Source organism: Barbus barbus, assembly GCF_936440315.1.
Source record: "Barbus barbus genome assembly, chromosome: 41".
NCBI classification, from domain to species: Eukaryota; Metazoa; Chordata; class Actinopteri; order Cypriniformes; family Cyprinidae; genus Barbus; species Barbus barbus.
The window spans coordinates 17,660,099-17,684,240 of NC_136719.1; the positions used below are offsets into that span (position 1 = coordinate 17,660,099).

The window sequence follows — 24,142 nt, forward strand, 5'->3', positions numbered from 1 at the left end:
TGCTGATTCAGTTCCTGCCGTGCAGCGCGCGACCATCAGAGGGCGCTGTGACGCTGCCGGTCACTGGCTGTATTGCCAATATCTTCCTAGTGATCGGCGAGCAAGCAAAGAGGAGGGTTTGATACTTTGATTTATTTCTTATAGATCATTTTAGTATTTTATAACAAGAGGAATGAAATGTCATAACATTCTGAGAATAAATGTAAAAAGCACTGATCTTAAAAAAAAAAATCAAATGGGTTTAATACTTAATCATAATATTATGAAATATTTTTAATATATAATTACAAGAGGAATGAAAAGTCTATATAACAGTCTAAAAAGTAACCTAAGCATTAAACTGACAGATTTGGAGGCCTAACAAAAAATGTAAAAAATGTTTTTGGAGCACTGAATATACACTGGCTGTGCCACTTTTTCATGTACACCACATTGTTTTAATTAGTCATGGTATTTTCTGTGGTACCACTCAAAAATAGGCCAATTTAAGATGCATACTATTTTTCAGTTTTAGTATAGTTACTTCTAAAAAGCACTTTGGTGGCCATCTCATGCAGTCTTAAGTTATTTTGATTGCATTCTTCAGTTATTTTTTTTGACATATTATCAATTCAATCTTTTTCTTTCTAGAAATAATGTAGCAAAAGAGACATTTAATGGGATTTTACAGTTTCATTGAATATTCCTATGATTGACATAAACGTTACACAGCATAATACCTTCTTGATGGCTTAACAATAAAGTTATTATTCAATAACTTGTAGTTTGCAGTTGTTTAGAGTAGACAGTGTGATCATGACGGGTATTAATGAACCCATTTCAATTCCAGAGAGTATAGAAACTGTATTAAAGAGCTTTGTTAATGTATAATAAGCTTTTACAATAAGCCAATAAGGTGCCTGAGTCAGATTCCTATTTCTCAGGATTAAATACTGATTGCCGTATTACAGAAAATCCTTCAAATGAACTAAAACAGAATTCATTGTTCTTACTGTTATCCCCACTGTCTCTATGCCCTAGTCTCAGAGCATATGTTACTGAGAGTTTCCCAGCAGTCTCATTTACTGTACTCCTCACACTGGGAAAGCCTCGTTTATCATTCATTACACAATAAAGATTGAGGTCTCATGCAGCTTCCACTTCCCCTTTTATCTCCGTTTCATTTTCACTGTGAATATTTCTCCAACACACACAATAATAACATTCAAATGCTGATCAGGCGTATTTAACTTCCTGTCCCACACTAGTCTGAATTCTGGAAATGAAGTAGGGTGAATTCGGGTAAATCGGCCACATTGTGACAGCCACCTTAAAGGAACAGTTCATCCAAAAATGAAAATTTGCTGAAAATGTACTCAATCTCAGGCCATCCGAGATATATATATGAGTTTGTTTCCTCATCAAAACTAATTTTTCAAAAATTATCACATCACTTGCTCACCAATGGATCTTCTGCAGTGAATGGGTGCCGTCAGAATTAAGGCATTTTTAAACCACTTTTGGCCAAAATATGAATCTGTATTCCATAATTATTTATGGAATCTTGCTGTTCTCTCACATTAAAATCCAATAACATATGTTTTGAACAATTTTCACTTATAAACGGTGCTTGATCTGTGAATATTTCTATCTTGATTCAGACGAAACTACTTTTTCGCTGGAGAAAGCGGAGTTAAAAAATTCCTAATGGATTTGTTTCTTATAAAAACACAGCTTTTCACTTCCCAAGATGTTAATTGATGTACTTGAGTCATGTGGATTATTGTGTTTGTTTATCATCTGTTTGGACTCTCATTCTGACGGCACCCATTCACTGCAGAAGATCCATTGGTGAGCAAGTGATATAATGCTAAATATCTCTAAATCTGTTCAGATGAAGCCACGAACTACATCTACATGAACTATTCTTTTAATGTCAGAAAAATGCACCAATTTATTATTTTCCTCCCTGGGAGATGGCAGATACATAGACAGCTAAAGGTCTGGCTCCTTTCCCAGTGCCTCTGTGTAGCTATACAAAACCACTAATTTAACATAAACAAATAAATAACCCACAAATCAATTTCATAATCAATAATTTATGGCAAAAATGAGAATGAAGAACACACAACTCATAATATCTCTGAAAACTTCATAAAGCAGTCATGTTTAAAAACTGAAACAATACATTAGTAAACCGAGAAATTCAAGCTCATAGCGTTTCACACTGTCAAGTGACTAAAGATCATGGTACACAATCAAAAACAAAGTAATTAAGGCTTGGACTAGACCACAGCATGAGAGCTACTCATTTAGTAGCCCAATAGATAGTCATCAATACCTACACCAATGCTAAAATCCATTATGTTAAAGTTACCCCTCTGTACACTAATCTTCCTTACATTATTAAAATGATATGCAGTGGGTGTTTATAGGTCTTTCATATATAAAGATTAGGTGGATTTAGCTTTAAATCTCTTTTAAAAATTCACATTGTAGAGGATATTCAAAGATTCAAAATAAACAGCATTTAAGCATCTGTTGAGAAAAAGTATCTTCATGAATCAGGTAGCAGTGGATTCAGTCAGAGAATACTGTGGCTATACATTCTGGAATTGATCAAGGTTTACTGGAAGAGAAAACACAAGCTTGACTGGCTCTATATTCAAAACAGGCACACAATTAACAGCGGATTGTTCTACAGAGTCGTACATATTCCACTTTTGCCCTGATTTATAGTACAGTAGCACAAGGCATACATCCTTTGCACACATTTCACTGAACAAAAAGCAAACTCTTTGGACACGACTTCAAGATGGCTTGTGTCTTATCCCAAAGGCACAGAATACCCCACAAATACAAAATATTTAAGGCTCATATCTACACCGACATACAAAATGTCTTCTTATGTCCACCACTATACAAAGGCTTTCCTAGTATACAAATCATTCAAATTAAAAAAATACTGTTTTAAGGAATGTAAATATACGTATGATACACTAAAGAATATGTACAACCAAACACATTCATGTAAACAAAGAAACAAAAACCCTGAAACAAAAATGTAAACCGTATGAAAACACACAAAGTGCTTTCTTCTGCTGAACAAAAGTCACCTATGCTGTACAGTTAGAAATGATAAATACATGAATCTCATTTGCTCTGAGCTTTTCTCTTTGCAGGTACACAAATGTGACAGAAACAAACCAGAGATGCTAGTTAAATTAGTGGCACGCCAATAGTTTGTTAAATTAGTAGCTTCGATTCCCAGTGCAGTGTGTTGCAAATACAACATGTATCTGAAAGTACTCTAATTTCAAGCAGTAGGTCTCACTAAAACAATTGTATAGAATTATTTACTATTACGTCACAGATGTAAACATTTGCTAAACAGCCGTTGATGTATATACTGCCCTGTAAAGACAAAACGACAACTTTTTTGACCTTTGCATGGAAGTATAATGCCATATATGCCGGACAGCAGTGCAACATAAATTGTGTTCAAAGCTGCATTGGTTTAAATCAAAACTCAGCATCAAGAGGGTTACAGTGGGTCTCCTGTGATCAAGTGCCATTTATCTGTTATCTTTGGCAAAAGTGTGCATCATCCAGTTCACCTTGGTCTTCCAGCTCTCTCTTAGAGCTTCATTAAATTTCACTTTAAAGTTCTTCAGTGCTTCCTCCTCAGATTTCCCCAGTGCCAAAGAGTCCTGTGAGAAAAAGACCAATCCGTCATGATGGAGGTGGAATATCACCACTGAACATATTCTGTATCCGCCTACTTATGACATTCATTATTCCACTAACCAATGAGACTCTTCAAGAAATAGTTAACCCAAAGATGAGAATTTGCTTAATTTTCTCACCATCAGGCCACCCAAGATGTAGATGAGTTTGTTTCTACATCATGACGAATTTAGATAAATTTAGCATTACATCACTTGCTCAATAATGGATAATCTGCAGTGAATGGGTGCCGTCAGAATGAGAGTCCAAACAGCTGATAAAAACATCACAATGATCCACAAGTAATTCATACCACTCCAGTCCATCAATTAGCATCTTGCAAATCTAAAAACTGCGTGTTTGTAAGAAACAAATCCATAATTAAGGGTTTTTTTTAACTTTAAACCATTGCTGCTGGCCAAAATACATGTCCATGATAACGCTTCCTCCAGTGAAAAATCCCATCCACTGTTGTCCACATCAAAATCCACCAATATATTTGTTTAGGACTGTTTTGGACTTTTTACATGACTTGTAAATAGTGCTTGATCTATGCATATTCCTCTCCTGATTCAGAAAAGCCAATATTATGGATACAGAACTATTTAAACTATGTTAAAAACATCTTGATGAATTTGTTTCTTACAAACACACAGATTTTTAATTCACAAGACATTAAGACACGTGGATGTTTTTATCATCTGTCTGGACTCTCATTCTGACGGCACCCATTCACTGCAGAGGATCTATTGGAGAGCAAGTAATGCAATGCAAAAATGATCAAATCTGTTTAGATGAAGAAAATGTTCAGCAAATATACATTTTTGGGTGAATCATCCTTTTAAAGGGACAATTCACATAGAAAAAAATGGTCCGTTTTGTCTCTCTTTTTTTTGTCCATACTATATTTACTATATCAATGGATAAAACTCTCCAAATGACATTTTTTTTGTGTTTTCCAAAAAAAAAAAAAAAAAAAAAAAAGAAAGTAGTAGAGGTTTGACAATATGATGACAATATTTGGGTGAACTCTAGATGAAAAATTATAGGTAACATTTTGTTTTAGCCTTGCTCTAAAAACAAATCTCATACATAAACTGTCTTTAGATGTCCTCCTTTTGGATTTGATATTTCATGCTTGAAAAGCACTAGAGAAACTGCAAATATCACCCATCTCATGGGTAATAAATAATAACTGTCTGTGCAATTCTTACCTTGAGATACTGGATGTCTTTGGAAGAACTGAGCTCAGGGAGTCCTGCAGCTTTCATCAAGGCAAAAAGATTCACAAAAAGAGTCCCATTCCGGCAAAGGATTTTATAGGCTTGTTCGCAGCACTCACGAAACCTGGCAAAGATAAGAACACACAAACTCTTTCCTTATTCAGCCATGAATTTGACATATTCTCTTTCCTCACAAAGCCTTCCATTTATTATCAGGTTACATTTAAATGTAGTCTGTCAAGGTTATAAACAGTCAGCAGTCTCCATACTTTACAGAGGAATGTAAAAAATGCTTTCTGTTGGAAAGTATAGAAGCCTTCTTAATACTTCTTTTTGCGTGACAGTTTTACACAGGTGTTGAACTTTTCATAAATGCAGCTGATAAAAATGGAATTATACTATAAAAAAAGACTAGTTTTGAATGGTTATAGTTTAGAACAAAACACTAAATGAAAGTCAGAACTAGCTAAACTAGCTTTGTGGCATTAAAGTTAAAAAAACATATGTACTAACCGTTCAAATTTCTCGCTGTTGTTGGTCCGGCCCTCCTGGATTACATGGACAAAGTCGTATGTCAGGATGAAAGGCACACGTTCTCTGTTGATCCCAAATTTGCTCTTAAAGTTCCCCAAAAAGTGTCCGAAGTCTATATGGAATAACTGCAACAATTCATAGAAAATCTCAATCATTACTTTAATTATTTACAAAATTCAAACCTAAAAGACTATGACAAAATGGCACAAGTATGTGAAATAGGATGAGTGTAACCCATTCTCATATGGATAGCTAGTGCCATCTTGTGATACAATTTATGATTACACAGCACTGCTAGGGCACCGAGTTCACTCTCACCTGACCCGTTTCCCTGATCATTATATTGTCACTGTGACGGTCCCCTATTCCCAGAACATATGTGGCTACACAGTAGCCTGCGCAGGAGAGGGTGAATTCCTCAATGGCTTGATCCAGTTTATCCCTGAAAAAAAAAGATTTTTTTTTTAAATTCATAACCCATTACCATCCCTATCTTCCTGTTTGCTAACTCATTAGCACACACATTTACTGTATATGTGCATACAAACGTATAAGATAGGTAGATAGATTTAATGAGTAAAGAGATGCTGAGTCACTGAAGGTTGCCCTTCTCATAGTGTTAAACATTTTCTGCTTTGTTTCTGTCTAATAATTTTCAGTCACTCTATGACTCACCCGAGACATTTAACATTAATATTGCTGGGTGAATGTGTAATGCGTCTTCCTGTTCAAGCCTCTTTCCACATTACCTCAGATTCTATAAGAAGCCATACTAGAAAGACTTTCAAATTTGATCTTGTCAAATTTGACTGTTCAAAAGGCATTCAATAGCTGGACAGAATTAAAAAACCTCACTTCAGGCCATAAAATAAGGAAAAAAGTTGCAGTGAAATCTCTTCTTGTGTATTATGCAGTGTTTAACACAATTACTGCACTGTTTGTCTCAAACAATGCAGTCAATTAAAATAAAAAAATAATTTTTGGAACATAACAAAACATAACAGAAAAAAAAAAAAAAAAAAGTGGACAACCAGTGAACAGAACTGGATATGTCCACAGGGGGCATATATCTGTTTCAGACAAGCCATCAGCGTCTTCAGTTTATTGCACTCTAGTTTCAAGAGTTCAAGAGGTCATGTATAAACAGGATACTTGAAGAAAAATCATGCATGTATCATAGTAAGTAGCTGGTTAGCCACATATGCATAACGAAAAGTCGTTTTGTTAAATGCCTAAATGCTTCACATAGAAGTGAATTAAAGATCAGTCATGTCCGCAAGTACACTGTGAATAAGTGCTAATGCTGAAGGTTAGTTTGACCCCAAAAAGACCCCAACACTCAGACTTCTCTAAACCAGTGCTTTTCTGAAAAGGTCATTTTTTCCCCCATTCTGACAGGATCGACAACTTGCAAAAGGAGACTGTGTTACACAATGCAGCACATGTTGTGGTTTCTTCTTAGTGCTCGGCTTGTATACTTAGCCGTTATCGCAAAAAACAATATGCACATCAAGCCACTTTGGTAGAAAACACCTGCCAAGAACAAATTAAATTGTAAACGCAGCATAATGTGGGGTAAATTTACTCCACTGCTGCAACTTCTGCATCCAAAGAGCATTTGATGTTACACTATAGTTTCATATAAACCAAAAGGTCAAATGAGCCAAGAGAGTTTTAACCCCGAGAGTGAGGTTTGAGAGTAGAAAACAGCATGCATTGCTCATGCAAAATCATCAAATGATGCCAAATTTGTCAGCTACGCTACGCTTGCTTGCAGCAATCACACCACACGGGCTGTGGCGCGGTGTAAGGTTAGAGAGTGTGCTGCTCACTCTGGGTTTTTGGATTTGAGCCAGTTGAGAAGTGCGTCCTTGTTGAAGGCAGCGGTGGCTGCACTGTTGCTGTTGTTTCTCTGGATGTTGGCGATAGTGTCTGAGTTTTTCACCACCTCGATGAGACCTGTTTTGTTCCCGGTTGACAGGCATCCGTAGGGCAACATTCTGGGACCCAACAAATAAATATTAACAGAAATAATTTCTTTTTATTTATTTTAAATATAATTTTACATTATATACATATATATTAGGGGTGTAACTGTTCACAGAATTCACGGTTCGGTATTCGATACGCAAGGGCGGGGTAATTGTTACGTTGCAATGTTGGAAATATTTCTGTTTTAAACCATGAAGGTGAGCCAATGTTTATCACACAAGCATGTGTTTATCACATACATTGCGCAATATTTATGCTGGTGAACATCATAATCTCAGTCAATTCACTTTGCAGAAAGTCAAAGTAAAAACGGAATGACAGAGTTATGACGGAGCTTTCGGTATCTGATGACTCTTATTCTCTCAGAGATGACGAGAGACGAATCTACTTCAACATATGCTGATAACGATATAGGCTATAGCTGTTTTAATTTATTCCCTTAATATTTCTCTTGTGCCCCATACATAGTGAAAAAAAATGAGAAGAAACGTATTTCGTGTTAAACAGGTTGTTTTTGAAAGTCTGTGCTTGAAATAAAGTCGGTGCTTTTTATTTAATTGATTTTTATTGATGACTGCAGTGTTAATATTTTACTTATAGGACTGTAATTAATTGTATAGCCTAATAGAAAACATTTTAATTGAGGAGTAAATAGCCTAATCTTATCTTCGCAGCATGTCAGTTATGTAGTAATTATTGCAGGGCAGATTAATTGTAATTGTAATTTAATAATAAAAGTAACTTCATAATACTATAACAATAGGCCTAATAAAAATAAGAATGTAACAGGCCTACTTGGAAATGCCAAATACTCTAATACTGCCAATAATTGATGTTTTTGACAATATCTCTGGCTATCGTCGACACAAGATCATCGTCTTTGACGCACCCCAGCAAGGCGAGGTTATCGCGGGGCAGACAGCACGTTGCCTGTTACGTCGTTTAGGCTGCCTTGTTGAGTGCAGTGGCACTGAGAACATTATATTTCACACACTTAATAATAGGAGTAATAGGATTAGTGATTAGGTTTGTAATGCGTACCGAACCAAAAGCCTCGTACCGAACGGTTCAATACGAATACGAGTATCGTTACACCCCTAATATATATATATATATATATATATATATATATATATATATATATATATATATATATATATATATATATATATATATATATATATATATACACACACACATACAATCTGTCTACGTACAATCTATATAATCTATATACACCTCCATATAGGTGCTTATTCACTGCACACATTTCCAGCTAATTGATCATCTTGGCAGATCAAAGTTAACTATACAAACCTGAGGTCAAGACCTTCTGTTTTCCACAAAACATCCATTAGCTGAATCATCTGAAGGGTTAGCATATCCTGCCGCAGATCTAATAAAAAGAATATAAAAAGATATAAGAAGGAAAAAAGATATAATGGTCAAAGTCTTTTTTCCAATCACTAATTTATAAAAGTAAAAAATTATGGGGGAAAGGGGGGGGGGGGGGGGGGGGACTTCAATGCAAGCAAAAAAGTGGTAGCACAAATATTTGGTCCATACCGTCTCCATTTTTAAATATAATGCCCACATGATCATATTTGTTCTTATACATCAGCCACAGAGGTTTCATTTTGGAGTCCATGAACTTACACTTGTCTGCACTGAAACAAAAAAGATTAGCATCAAGAAACGGCTCACGTACACAAATGGTTGCAAAACAGGCTTTGTTTTTGCTTTCTGGTAACTGCTTTTACGTGACTTGTATGCAATGCACCTGATCATTTAGCGGGATTACGGAATTAAAATGAATGCTTCTGTAACAATGCATCATGTCGTAGATTCAGTTACAGATTAAAAACCTGAAACGACCCATGAAACCTTAAAAAAAATGCATAATGAGAGGTTATTTAAAAAGTGTTTTGCACAATCATTCCAGTTATCGCAAAATCTACATTGGTTAACATCATACAGATGGGGTGTTATTTAGCAAAGAAATATCATTTGTTAACAAGAGCTGACGCAACAACCTCTAAAATCTCTCAAGATGTGTTATATTACATATTAACTGCATTTAAGAGACCTTATTAGAAATCTACTTTATTAACATGCATGTGAATGGTACCATAGTTCACACAGCACGATGCTTGGGTTGAGAGGGGAAACGACATCTGAAAGCGCCTCAATGTAAGTGTCCTGTTTGATGCACACTTTCATGTCCTCTGTAGTCTGTATCCTGGTTGCCTTCTGACTGCCTGATTTCACAAAGTCATTAAGAGCCTTCATTTTATTCAGAGCCTCATTCTGTAGGAGACAGAGATAATAAGTATATATTCTGTGTAAGTACATACAAATCCATATGCACACATATAAAATTTGGTGACAAAACTGGACTGAATTAAAGCAGTATGCATTTAGCATGGTGTGATAATCAATATTTGAAAAGGCATTTAAAAACAGCTGCAAACTTAGAGTAGCGTAGTGCAGTTCCCCTTCCTTCCAGTGGTTTGGCTATTTTTAAATATTCAAAAGAAGGCGAGTTCTGAGCACAGTTACTGTGGAACTGCTGCTGCAAAGAAAAACGTATTCCAGCACCCTTGTGCTTACTTGCTATATTTATACACGAACATTTATGTGCCTGAACGAACTGGCGTTTCTTACAAGAAAATGTGACAATTACGAGAACGAGTACTGAGAAAACAAGTCAAGTGCTAAATTTGGGCCCCAAGTGTCAAAAAGGGCCCCGGAAAGCAAAACAAATTGTTCACATTAGGTTAATAAACTGCATCACAGTACATATGCAAAAAAATATAGGTGCTATAAAAACTTAATTTGCTTTTCACATAAGGAATAAATGCAACAAACCTGCTTCATCATGCTCTTGATGTGAAAGATGCTCCCACGACAGTACGCCTCCAGGATAAGTCCAAATCTCAAACTAACTGAGGACACATGCATTTCTGACCTTTAGAGAAAGCAAAAACAAAGCCTAAATTACATTGAAAGGAATGGGGGCGCATTGCTGTAGAGCACTATAAGAAGATGGATTCATACCTGAGGTGCCAAAACAAGAAGTGACCTATTTTCTTGTTGGCCAGGGCTCTCTTAAGCAAGAAACAGGTCAAGTCACAATCCAGGTAGGATTCATACTTCAGAACCTGCACCAGTTGCAAGAGGTACTGAAAGAGCTCATCGTCACTGTTGAGAAAAAAAACCCACATTAGATGAACCATTACAGATGAGCCATTTTTAACTTGAACATAAATTAATTTGAATATAAATCCCTTGTTAATATCCAATTCAGACAATTCTCTCTTAACATAAAAATTCAATATTAATAAAATGAATTATTTAAATTATTAATAAAATACCTGCAAGCGCTTATTTGAATGTCTCTACAAATGTTAATTGTTAAATGTTTTTTCCTCTGATTTTGACACACATGCATGACAGAGCCTTTGCAGAGATCCCTGCTACTTTTTTTTTTTTTTTTTTTTAAAGCTCTCAAGAGTAGGTGTTGATTATAGAGGCAGTGCCACCCACCGCAAGTTCCTGAGGCAGCGGATGGTGAAGGAGCGAACATGAGGGTCAGGGAAACTGTAGTCCAGAAGTTCTAGAGCATGTATAGCAGGCAATTCTGGCCATTTCCGTAACAAACCAACCATCTGAGAAAAGAAAAATAAAAGCACTGAGAGGGAGTGTACGACAGCCTCACAAGCCATAAAGTTTGAAAAAAAAAAAAAGAAAAGCACTCTGGGTGGTGGTAAAGATGTGGTATAATGAGCAAATCAATCCTGAAGATGATGTTGTCAGTTATTCTTTTAATATTTCATTTCATTTAAAAGTACTTTTACTTTTTTATTATCAAAATAATACTTGAAATATGAAATAAAAGGATAAATGTTTTTATTTATATAAAATCAATTATTTATTTTGTTTTGCTTTTTTGACACTTGCTTGATTCTGCAATAACCATTTACCTGCAAAAACAAGTAAAATACATTCATATAAAAATGTAAATGTCAAAAGCAGTAGGCCTACATCAGATGTAGGCTACAAGGAATTATTCAATTATTTTAAATGTGCCTTTTATTGGTATTTTCATTTGCCCGAAAATGATCACATTGGACCTCAGCTTTTGAGTGAATGTTGCCAAAATTGCCATTGACAAAAACAATTGAATCCAGGATTTGGGGATTATATAGCACATTGAGAGATTTACAAGTAATTTTTAAAAGGCTGGTCATTTTTGACACAGGAACTGCAGAGTAGGTAAAAACATTTTTTAGCATAGCGAAAGGGTCACATTTTTCAATGTCTAAAAATAACCATATCCCGAGGAACTAGTGGTTCGACATACCTGAGCCACGTCCTCATGTTTGTTCCACTTAGTGATGAGGAGGAGTTTGGGGAGGCTCTCTGGGTATCGCTGCCTCACCTCTTCACGTAACTTCCACAGAAGCTCCTTCTCATCCTCAAAGAACTCTGTGTAGTTTTTATTGTCCACAATCTCTCTCAGTTTCAGGTGCTGAAAGAAGATAATCACATATGTTAGAGATTAAAGTTTATTAAAGTCGCTTTAATGCTTTGGGCTCTAGTGATATGAATCAATCATCGGAAAACGTTCAATGCTTCAGCAAACCACAACTCTTTAACAGTGCTGTAGAAATACAGGCCCTAATGTAGTTTCCATTTCATGACTGACTTATATGCATGTTTCTCCTCTACCAGACCAATACATTTTATTTCTTACCTCTTCTTTTGTAGCAACAACTTTTTCACCATTCATACCCAGCTCAGTTAGCTGAAAACAATAGAAGATAATGACTGAGTATTTAAACGGCATTTAACGTACAGACATTATGAGAGCATTAAGGAGAACCACAAAAATGCACCTTTTCAATTGGAGGATAATACAGGGGGTGTGGTCTGATGTTGGGAAATCGAATCACTAGACCAGCTGTGCTGTCAATGTTTGGATTTTTCTCCACAGTGCCCATAGGATTCAACAAATCCCCTTTATCATCTAAAAATAAAACAATTGAGCTGTTAAAACCTTAATTGAGGTCCCTAATCCTGATATGAAATAACCAAAAATTACTATTCAATAAGACTTACAAGACTTAACAATTCATTTTAAAGTACCTGGGACTGATGGCCATGTGGACAGGGAAAATTCTCCAGTTTTTAGCTGGTCCTTATAGTCAAACACCATCGTGTTAACCCAGGCCAACGGGCAGTCCTGTGGAAAGAGGGATCATTTGGAGGTTTATTAAACATTGGCGTTATACAATAGTCATTTAATGTGGGAGAGGCAATACTGTCATCTAAACAGTGCTGCACACTAATGCCTCTGTTGTGGGAGGTGACAATTCAACTGACTAACCAAATATTCCAGCCACAACAGCAGTGATTTCCAACATACCCATAAAACAGATCTAATACTTCCTGTGTACGATTGAAAATGCCGTCCATTTGTCAAGTTAAGTGCTGCTATTTGTGCAGACAGACATTACTGCAATCAATAGTAGAGTTTTTAGAAGTGCTGTTTGTGAAAATTGTGTTGTTTGTTAAGAGATTGAAAGGTAAAATACGTTAAAAAATAGATAAGTAAAACCTTGCAGCAAATAGCTGCCCATTTTCAAGTCAATGTTGCCTAAATCAACATAGTAACATATTAAATCTTAAATATAATTCAGAATAAATTATTTATACATTATTTTAGAGATTATTGTAAATAAAATGTTATAAAATAATGTATAATTCATAATAAATTATACAAATACATTTTATAAAATGTTTTTTTTAATGAAAATTATTATTATATACATTTCAAATACTACATTTACATGTGAAATGCTTGAGATAAACAACTGGTAAAAGAAAAAAAAAATCTATTCCACTTTATATGAATTCAGTATTGCCTAAAGCTACATAGTAAGAGTATATAGTATATTTTAATAATATTTATTAAATATATAATTAAATACATTATTATTATATTTTTTAAATATATTTTAAAATCTTAAAACTTTAATTTAAAATTATTTTATAATCAATTTGAAAAACAATTTGATTCATAATTCATAAAAATTATATGATTTTTATCAAATAATTTATATTTAATTATAAATATTTGAAATACAATTTCATAAAGAAAGACTACAGAACAATTTAAAAAAAAAATAATAATTTCTATTAACCTGCATCTACAAGTGATTATTTAATCAGAATCTAGAGATACATTTAAATTTCAAGATGGTCAAATATAGGTTTCCAGCAGAACTAGTACAATGGGAGTATAACAGTAGGAGACACTTTTTTTCTCTCTTTATGTCTCACACCCATGTGGACTTCTTCTCTAGTTCGCTGAAAGAGAAGTAACACTGAAAGCAGAAGTGGATGCGATGGTGTTGCCAACATCAGCCCACCATATACACACACACACACACACACTCTGACACCTGGGAATTTCAACACTGCGCCTTCAGTTGACACCGCACGCTATATGACAGAGACTGGGCCATGAAAAGGCGGGCTGGTGAGTTCTGATTTGATAAAGTAGCTGCTATGTCCTAACAGCATTGAACAGGCAATGGACCACAACATCCTGTTATGAGGGTTTAAATAATATTGCATCATGCTGACTATCCTACCAACAGTGCGTTTTGTGATTTTGACTTGGAAACAACATTCACTGTAAACGTGTTCGGCAGCCATGCATGTCAAACCCTCCGAGTATAGCATCTATTAAGTGTCTCATCTCTCTTCAGTCAGTGTGTTGGTTGCTAAGTGACTTGTTTGCTGTTGAAATTAACTGAAACATACCGCTTTTTTGTTTTTCTTCTTGGTAGGACGCTTTTTGGTCTTCTCGATGACGCCGTAGAGGGCAAAGCAGAGGCAGCTCATTCGAGGCAGGTCACTCAAGCCGATGTCAAACGCTAGTTTCTGGTCCCATACGGGTTCGGAGCAAACACTGACCTCATTACTGGTCACCACTTTGCACAGGAGCTCACTGCCATGGAAGAGGCCAGCCTGAACCACCAGCTGAGAGAAAGATAATAATTGAAGAGCTGGAATTTAGTCTCAAATCTGCCATAAAGGCTACAGTTTTAAGAAGAGGGAACTTACTTTCAATTTTCTGAAATAAAAGAATGTATGAATGAAGTGAGTAAAGTATGAGGAAGTAAATGAATGTCTGGCATAAAAAGCATGCTGTGTAACTTGTTACACGGGACAGTTGTCACAAGAAATAAATGTGTTTTTCTCTAGCAGTGGTTTCGTTAGCTCAAAAAAAACAAATGTTCAAAACCTTCTTAAATTAAAAGAACTATATTCTTAGAATTTATAATTATAATTATTATAATTATAATTATAAAATTGTAATGTTTGTGAACTCTAAACTTATACTTCCAATATAATCATATTTTTAATATTATTAAAATAATAAAGATAGATTTGAACTGAAAGTTTGAACTACGTGTCCTCAGGACAAGTGCAATTTTCATAAACACATGTTTTAAATGTTTTCATTTTATACAGTTGCTTGATGGTTTGGTACTTTTGTAAGTCACATTTTATACATAATTTCTTTCATATTTGTTTTACTTTTTAAAGGCATTCCCTTTGTTACAACTTTCACAATATAATATGACAACAGATAACTGCATATTTTTGGTGACCAATGATGATGAAAACGTTTAATAGAAATTAAGTGTGTGAAAAAATACACCAGAACTTAACCTTTATCCATTTAGCTCAGTCATAACTGGGTTTAAAACTCACCAGTTTTCACTTACTAGAGCACAAATAAATGTGTAAAAGCTTCCTTTAAGACTAAAACAGAGAATCTGGCAGAGAACAAGATTGATAAACGCACTAAAACTCATTTTGATTCAGAGCTCTGTGACAAGAGACAGGCAAAAATTTCACAACAATAAACATTGAGAATAAAGTGAACAGAATACTATGAACAATGAAATTCAATTAAATGAAAATGTGTTCAGAGCATTGTTCACACGAATCATGTCAAAATATCATTCTGACATTGCAAGTTCCTTTTTGAAAGCCAGAAATTAGTTATTTATTTAAACAATTTGCTGTGAGGAAAAATTACATGAACATTTTTGCATGATAAAATGCTTTGTCATGCAAACATATTTAACATCGTCCACCACTGCAGTAATAGTTCTTCAGGCTAAATGAGAACAAAAACAAAAAATTGAACCAGTCTACACGTGTTTCTCATGACAGTTTTTAAATAGAAACAACCGTTCAATGACTGTTGACTTCTCCGACAAGCAAAAATGGATATGCAGGCGGTGAACATAAGAAACAGTGCTGGCCTTTTCTAAGAATCTAGGCCTAAGAGAGAGCCGTAAAGCCAGATAGTCACTCCCCACTTCCTGTTTTGATGTTTCACTTAACCGCTTCTGATGAATTATGGGAAATATGTGGTCAGGGTCACATGACCACAGGGTTCATGATTTCACCCCTCACTACCTGCCACAGTTGAGATGCTAAACAACATGGCACTCACATCCTACTAACAATTGCAAATGAAGACAAACAAACAAACAAACAAGTAAACAAAAAAGCAGTTTTACCTTCATGCCTTCATCTGCATTCACTCGGCTGCCCTGTATAAGGAATATATAGAAAGGCTCATGGATAGACCACAGCGAAGATGTGTTTTGCTGTTGAGAAAAAAAAGTAGTAATTTAACATTTTAAACATTTTCTTCATCATATTTTTCATTGCAAGCTAACAAACAAATGTGCAAGCATGCTTGGCAGTTACAGAGAATCCAAAACCAATAGAATGAGGAACTAACATGAGTGTGAATCTAATGTTGTGAAGGTAAACCAAGCAGATCGTTTTGGTTCAGTAACATCTTTCATCAAATGGTATATCAGGTCCATCAGACAACCACAGGAGAAATGTTCATACTTAGTAGTGTTGGGGAAGTTGATTTGAAACAGCTACCTGATTAAAATTGTAGTTAGCTCCACTACAAGCAGCTAATGAAATAGATTATATTGAAGCTATTTTAGGGTGAAATATCTTTATAAATGCATAACTGTAATGATACAGGCTACAATTTATGTTTTACAAAATTTATCTGCAACAAAAACAATGACATTTAAAAAAAAAAAACATTTTTTAAATTTCGGAAGCATATACAGCTAGCAAGGAAGAAACACTTTATGCTCCATCTCATTAATTCAAAGCGCTTCCATGAAGGGGTCACAGATGATCAAAAAGTCAAGATGGGTAAATGATTGCGAGTATGTCGCATTGCAAATAGAGTTCACATAGGTTGAAATCTACAATACAAGCTACAAGAGAAACATGACAAGTAGTTCCCCTGTTAATAACAGATCGTGTTCCGGTGTAAAAGTGCCTTCTCACCCTTTTCAGAGGCAGCGGGGGTGGTTTGGACTGAGCGCGAGTCCTGGACACCTGGTTACTGAGGCCACCCTGTTCCTCCTGGTACTTGATGATGACTGAATGATGCACCATGGTCAGGTGTGGGGTAATACCTCCATGCAAACATGTAAAAATATACTGCGAGAGAGGAAAAAAGGAAAAAATGAGCTCGTATTTTCAAGACACATTGAGTTATGGTGCTTATATGGGAGACACAAGTTCATATGCGATGCTATCAAAAAAATTATAAAAGCCCCAAAAACTCTTAAATAAAAAAAGAATGAGGTAAAGCACAAAATTTATGTTTTTTCGTTAACAGACATTCAGAGACAGACAGCGAGGGATGGCAATGTTACTGATGATTTTATCAGTCCCTGTTTTCCAAAATGCACACTATAAAGACCGGACCAGATCCAGTACTCCTGGACTAATCATCATCAGATCCTGCGGCCTGTTCATTTAGGTAGCGTAATGAAGCTGAAATCACATTATCCTTAACGTAGTTGATGTTTTGAAGGCTGGTAGAGACGTATGACTCATCTTTGCAGGTACAAGCAGTTTCTAAATCAACAACCGTTACAGAGCCGTGAAGTCCTACAATGAATTCAGATCAAGGGTTCTGACAAACTTTACATTACAGCAAAACAAAAAAGTGTGGTGCTTTCATATAAATTTGAAAGAAAATGTAGCTGGGAAGTCTAGATGATGTTGTGACTTTCAGACTTACTTTAAACTGGCAGAGTGGATAGTCTCCATAAATGAACTCCCATCTCCCGTTAACCTGAAGGGTGTAGTCCTCTATCTTCTCCTGCTTGGCCGATCGGAACACGGTGGACTTCTTTCTCAAGGCGTTCCGTTTCAGAATCATCGGCAGGTCCTGTGGATCTTGCTGGAGAACGAAGGTCTCCTACAAAGTAAAAATGTGAAATGCATAACCTGGGGGTCCAAAACATTGACATTCTGTCAATAGAAAAAGAGTAAGCCTACAATATAGGCTGAAACTATAGAATAAGTCATAACTATAATACAGAAACATAATATAGATACGTTTGAGGTCAGTAAGATTTTTGTTTCAGTAAGGATTAATTAAAATGATAGTAAAGACATGAGCATTGTAGATTTCTATTTTGCATAAATGCTTTTACTAAAACTTATATTGAGCAAAGAATCTTGAAAAAATGCATCACAGTTTCCACAAAAATATTAAGCAGCACACCATAATATGACATAAGAAATGTTTCTTGCACAGCAAATCAGCATATTAGAATGATTTCTGAAGAACCATGTGACACTGTTTCTGTAATGATGCTGAAAATTGAGCTTTGCAAGCACAGGACTAAATTACATTTTAGACTATATTCGCATAGAAAACAGTTGTTTTAAGAGACTTCTCTCAACAATCTTTAAAAATATCCACCCCAAATGTTTGAATGGTACTGCATAATAAAAAATATAGAAATTTTGCATCCATATATATACAAAAACTGTTGATTGAGAGTGTGGGGAGACTATGCTTTATGGGAGAGGGTGGTCATGGTTGCCATGATTCTCATTTCCATGGTAACAGCGACTTCTCTGGGGTCTTTGAACAGTTTGTGTTATGAAAGTGGTCCTTGGTTCAAACAAAAGTTACAGAAAACATGCTCTAGTTATAGTAAAAAAGCAGAAAACTCCCTCATAATCACTGATGCGCATAGGATCAGGGTTCACTCACTATAGTATGATTAATTACTCATAATGTGATTGTTTTTCTCTGCAAATGCGGTGTCGAAACAGTCTGGCTTTTGATCCATGTCATGCATTATAAAAACAAGTGTTGCTGGAGGGTTTTTTTTGCATGCCTCAGACTCATTACAAGGTTAAAGATCATAGGTAAATAACATTCGTGTTGAGTGGGTGGGGGATTGACAGGCAACACAACACATATAAATACTATCAAAGGCTTCACTCTGGAAAACTGGGTCAGTGAGAGCCATGTGTGCCTGCAGATGCTGCAGTGACATCATCACCGTGTAAACGTCTCTTGACTGTTACAATTTGTGATATCAAAGGCAGAATATATGTCAGTCTAAAATTAGACTTTTGCATGAGAGGATTAAATAGTCAATGACTACATAACATGCTGCTCATTTCACATTATCAGCACAAACAGAAAGCAAATACAAAGCATTATACTAAAGGAATGAATTCCCTGAATGCATAAAATAATTGTATATTAATATGAACTCATGTCAAATTTGACTTCACTCACCTCACTGCCCTCAAACTTCACATTGACCAAAATCCTTTTGACGCTGCACGTTTTCCCAGATTGCGCCACTACAGCGCATGGCTCCAAGTCACACGGGAAGTTGAACTTCATCCATTGTTGCCAAGGCAACATCTGACGCTCCTGAGCACGCTCTTCACAAAATGTCCGCATTTTTGTTCGGAATTCGTTCACCTCATGGTTCTTTTGGGAGTCAAATTCATGATGACCTGTGGAGAAGGTTTTTTGCCATTTAGAACAAAATCAGAACGCTACAACTGCACTGTCAACATTCATTACGAAAATATTACCAATAATAAAACTCTCTGAGACACAAAAAAGGCTCCGTTCTAATAATGTTCTGGAAATATTAGCAGTGAATAACAACGCTAAAAGGGAATAATAAAATCGAATTAATCATATAATCATGCGTTTTTAGGACAGCAAAATAAAAAGGCTTAAATACCTCCAATATCTTTAGTTGGCCAACATCTAGGGTATTTTGATGCAAATTCATCTAGATGCTAGTCGAATTAGGCAGAAAGCTATATGAACAGATTGCGTGAACATCCTCAAAAACCATTACCAAAACTACGCAAAAAGGGGAAATGATCAAAACCAAGAGTCATTTAGAAACCAGACTTTCAGAATCAGGCCGTAAAGTAAATTTTTTAGTTTAAATAAACAAATTCTTCTTAAGTGCTGAACAGCTGCCAAAACCGTATAATTCTGCTGCAGTGGTGAGTAAACGCTAAGCTGCTCCCATTGTGAGCTGCCAAAACAGCTCTGAGGTCAGCTGATGACCGGTGTGACACAAACCTTTTCCTATAAGCAGACTGATCTGGGTGGTGATGAGCTTCTCGACTCGGTCTCCTTCCCGGGCCACCAGCCTGAGAATTGGCATGAATGGCCGAACGTCACACAGGCGGCGCTGCTCGTCTTCCAGCTCTTCCCTCTCCGCGGTCATGTTGATGCAGGTGAAGACGTAGGCATCCGGGTCACTCAGGGCACTGAACAGAGGCTCATTCCTGGCATTCTTCCACACCATCTAAGGCACAAGTCACAAACCAAGATTTTAATGTGGCCAATGGGTTTGACTGCAGTTGATTCCTATAATTTTATTGCAGGGAATTTAATACCACCAATATATGCTGTGTTTTGAATTATATTACCCAGCATACGGTACGGGTAGGCTTCCTGACTATCTCAACCAGTAAGATTTCCTTAGTTAACCAGCTTCACTAGAAAAACCATGCATTTATATATATATATATATAGTGGTCTACCAGCACAAAACCAGCACAGAAATAGTCTTCTAAACAGGGAAGTCTTCAACATGTCCATTATCATCTGTAGTGTGACTGATGTTTCACTAAGCAAACTGATTATATTATTGTGTGCTAATTTATCCATTCAATAAAGTACTTTTTTTTTTGTTGAAAACCAAGCATTTTGTACAAACAAGAATAAATATAACAAAACATTTCGGGGGTATATAGAAAGTAATAAGTGGGAAAAACTATATGAAAAACTGTTTACATCTTAAACATCTGCATTGCTTTCAAGTGTTTACTTGTACTGTAGATATCATCTAATACATTTTAATACCAAATACATTTTAATATCAGTTTTAAATTGTTCAAATATAGGCATTTTTTAAAACCATCTGACTTTATGAATATAATAACCAGCAAATTTAATATTAAAATCAAAAATCTATACTAGAATTTTAATCACCATCAATCAAAATTTAAGTGTGTACTTAAAATGTCTTGCAATGTATTTAAACCACAGTTTGCTTTTTAAAATTATTATTTGTTATTTTAATTAGTACAGATGCAGTTATGACCTCATAAGAAGTCGTTTTTTAACATTGACCTCATGAACAAATCATTCAGACCACTTTGTGAACCTAATAAATTCATTGAAAAGATCTATTTGCAAATTGGACTTTGATAATTCTCTCATAAACAAGGGGTGTTAAGATATAATGTTAACATATTTTAGTAAACAATGATTTCAATTTTGTTATAGAAGATATTTTAAGACTTCCAAAGTTGTACGGACCTCATTTGTGCTGCTTTTTTGTCCTTTTTAACCTACAATCATCATTCTCGTTACAAATAGTCCATGTTATTTGTCAACTACCCATGTCTGCGAATTAGCATGTTTGGTGTTTGCATGTGATCAGAGGGTCTCCTCACCTTCTTGATGGTACTAATGGTGTCACTGCATGCTACGGGAAACTTGAGGTAGATCCCCGTGGGGAGGAGGAACTCCATGCTGATCTGGTGCTGACCCTCCCTCTCCCACACATCCTGCATGCCGTAGACCCCCGGCGGCATGTTGCAGGAAGCTCATCTACAGCTGACCCCACTGCTGAACACAGATAGATGTTTACAACAGATCAAGTCATACAATACTGAACATGCATGAAGTGTTTACTAGCTGTTACAACCCACTGAACCAATTACAGAGGCAAGGAGGGAGTTCAAGATGCTCAATTAATATTCAGCGAGAAGAGAGAGAGTGTGCAACATATGCTGCATAATAAATAATTATTAAGACACTTTGCTTGTAAACGTGCAGCACATGCTCTTTAAAAAATATATCCTTCGTGTTATAATTAATATCACTTTATAATGGCTAGTAGCAATCTAATGCGTAAGTACGAGCAAATAAGTCCGAATAATATTACTGAATAATTACAAAATACTTAATCACAATGACTTAATTTTTTTCCAAAATATTATCATAATTCTAAACATCAAGAAGTACAATTAAAACACTGTTAAAAGAGAAAAAGGCAGAAATAAACTATAAGTTATGTTGCACATGAGTTTTAATATTATTATAGAATATATTTATTTTTTAATGTGCTAAATGTTTAACATTTTATGCAGCATATTCATTCTTCTTCTCTTCTCACAATATATATTTTATTTTATACAATACTTATATGCAGTATACCATTATACAATTGTTTGTATCAACCCAATGACCTGCTAAAAAAAATTTAAGCTGTGCATACTAGGGTGTATAATAAGTCAAAAACTAATATCAACCTCTTGTATATGCGACAGGTCATTGAATTGCATAAATTTGTTTATCTGCAGACTACAATATAGTTATACTTTAAATTATCAATGAAAAATGACAACTAAAAAATCAATTTAAAGCCCATTTCAATTGCAATTAAGATATTGTTCCTGACATGAGATTCTACATTATATCATATTAATCAATATCTAATATCATATATGCTATGCATGTGTCTAAAGCACACACTGCAGCTCTGTGATGAATTGTCGGACTGTCTAGGGTTACAAAGCCGGCTGGAGGGCCAATATCCGAGAAACGTGGCGCACATCTCACATCAACACAGCAATATCAAAAATGTTATACTATATTTTAAACTATGCGTCTGTCGAAAATATATGGTGTATATAAAGTCGTAGCGATTAAATATAGCACAATATTTATTATGCATTTTTAAAATGGCAGGTGTCAACGCATTGTTGCGTAATAAAGCACTGCTCGTTTCATTTTCTCGTGATGGGAAGCATGAAACATAATATGACAATGTGACAGCGCGAACTTACCTTCAAGCCTCACCGGTGGTTCATTTCTCCATCTTCAGAATCAGCGATGCTCCTTTACTTTGACATTGAAAATTGATATCTTCCTGGCGCGTGAATTTCGGTCAGCGATCAAGACGCCAGTATTTGAATGGTCTGAAATGACAGCAGAAGTGTTGATAATCCTTTAGTGATTGGAGGTGTTCAAGACTGCGCGTTCAGCACCGTGTTCCTAACTCGTAGGGATCATCGACATAGTTGTGTGTGTTTCTCTCTTCCTCTTTCTCTCGCGCTCACTTGCTTCCTCCTCCTTTCTCTCTCGCTTTCATTCTCTCCCTTGTTGTCATTCGTGCACGGCATAATACTGACAAATAAAAATGACTGCGTGTCATGAAATCCTTAATTTAGAGAGAAATGGACTGAATATGTTTGGAGAAAGCGTTACAGTATAACATTAAAGATATTTGATGATTTACGTCCTTAAATTAACTGGCACCATTTTATCCATTACATAAAAATTTTATGATTTTAACTTTCATAATACGTATTAAATGTTTGCACTTTTAAGAGCAGTTTGAAACAATATTAACGGTCCCTAACTCTTCCTCAGCACATCACCGTCTGGCTTCCTTTGCTGCTTCTGAGGTCCTTTCCAGCGTGCGACCATCTCTGTGATTACTTAACTCTCCTCAATCATATTTATGCATTATTATGCATATAAATTCGCTAAAATAAATAAAATATAGTCATTATATGTGGCTTTTGATTCGAATCTGTTCACCAAGATCCAATTTACGCTAGTAGTGAGGTCCAGTGTTACGAGAGAGTCACTGAATCATTCACTCAACCGATTCGCCAAAGAGCCGAGTCCGTCACGTTTCAGTTAACTTGAATAGCGTATGGTCGTTTTATACGATCATAGTTCTTCAGTCGCTTTCTCTAATTGTTGTAAATGAGACCATTTTCGTTCAGTAGCTCAAAATACCCTCATATGAGCTCTGGTTCAATGCCAAGTCTTGTTTAGAGACTGGTTCACTCTCGGGGGCGTATTGGTTACTTAGTACAACCAATGAAATGCTCCGTTAAAGCCCGTGCTCGAATGCTATTGGCTCATGTTGTATAACATAACACGCTGAATTACTGAACTTATTATTTCCTCAATTTTAAATAAAACTGGTCAGACTTGTCTTCCTGTGAGAGAGTAAGGAAGCTCTAATTCTGGATGCCACTGATTGGCTCATGTTGTAGTCAGTCTTCGAGCTATAAAACACCGATTAGTTCACAACAAAACTGTAGAGCATGTTTACTTCTATTACCAGATATCACGTGATACCTGTATGCGTAAATACTGTAAATAACACGCTGAATTACTGAACTTATTATTTCCTCAATTTTAAATAAAACCGGTCAGACGTGTCTTCCTGTGAGAG

The 24,142-nt window shown here is 35.7% G+C and overlaps 1 protein-coding gene across 2 annotated transcripts; it reads right to left on the reverse strand.

Moving 5' to 3' along the window:
- Positions 1-2,059: 2,059 nt before the first annotated feature.
- Positions 2,060-23,735, reverse strand: LOC306860795 (phosphatidylinositol 4,5-bisphosphate 3-kinase catalytic subunit delta isoform-like). 2 transcript variants are annotated; one of them, XM_079402721.1, is made up of 23 exons: positions 22,737-23,735; positions 21,339-21,510; positions 19,954-20,182; positions 19,138-19,364; positions 17,614-17,793; positions 16,869-17,024; positions 16,064-16,153; positions 14,286-14,504; positions 12,603-12,699; positions 12,353-12,483; positions 12,211-12,261; positions 11,818-11,985; positions 11,001-11,122; positions 10,512-10,655; positions 10,323-10,422; positions 9,583-9,761; positions 9,021-9,121; positions 8,772-8,850; positions 7,295-7,462; positions 5,781-5,904; positions 5,442-5,587; positions 4,920-5,052; positions 2,060-3,689 (listed from the first exon to the last, which is right to left on the reverse strand). In XM_079402721.1, the coding sequence occupies exons 2-23, from the start codon at positions 21,477-21,479 to the stop codon at positions 3,555-3,557; spliced, it is 3,120 nt and encodes a 1,039-aa protein (XP_079258847.1). In that variant the 5' UTR covers positions 21,480-21,510; positions 22,737-23,735; the 3' UTR covers positions 2,060-3,554. The 2 variants fall into 2 exon arrangements, with proteins under 2 accessions (XP_079258847.1, XP_079258848.1); XM_079402722.1 differs by having other exon boundaries at positions 21,339-21,513; positions 22,737-23,047.
- Positions 23,736-24,142: the final 407 nt, after the last annotated feature.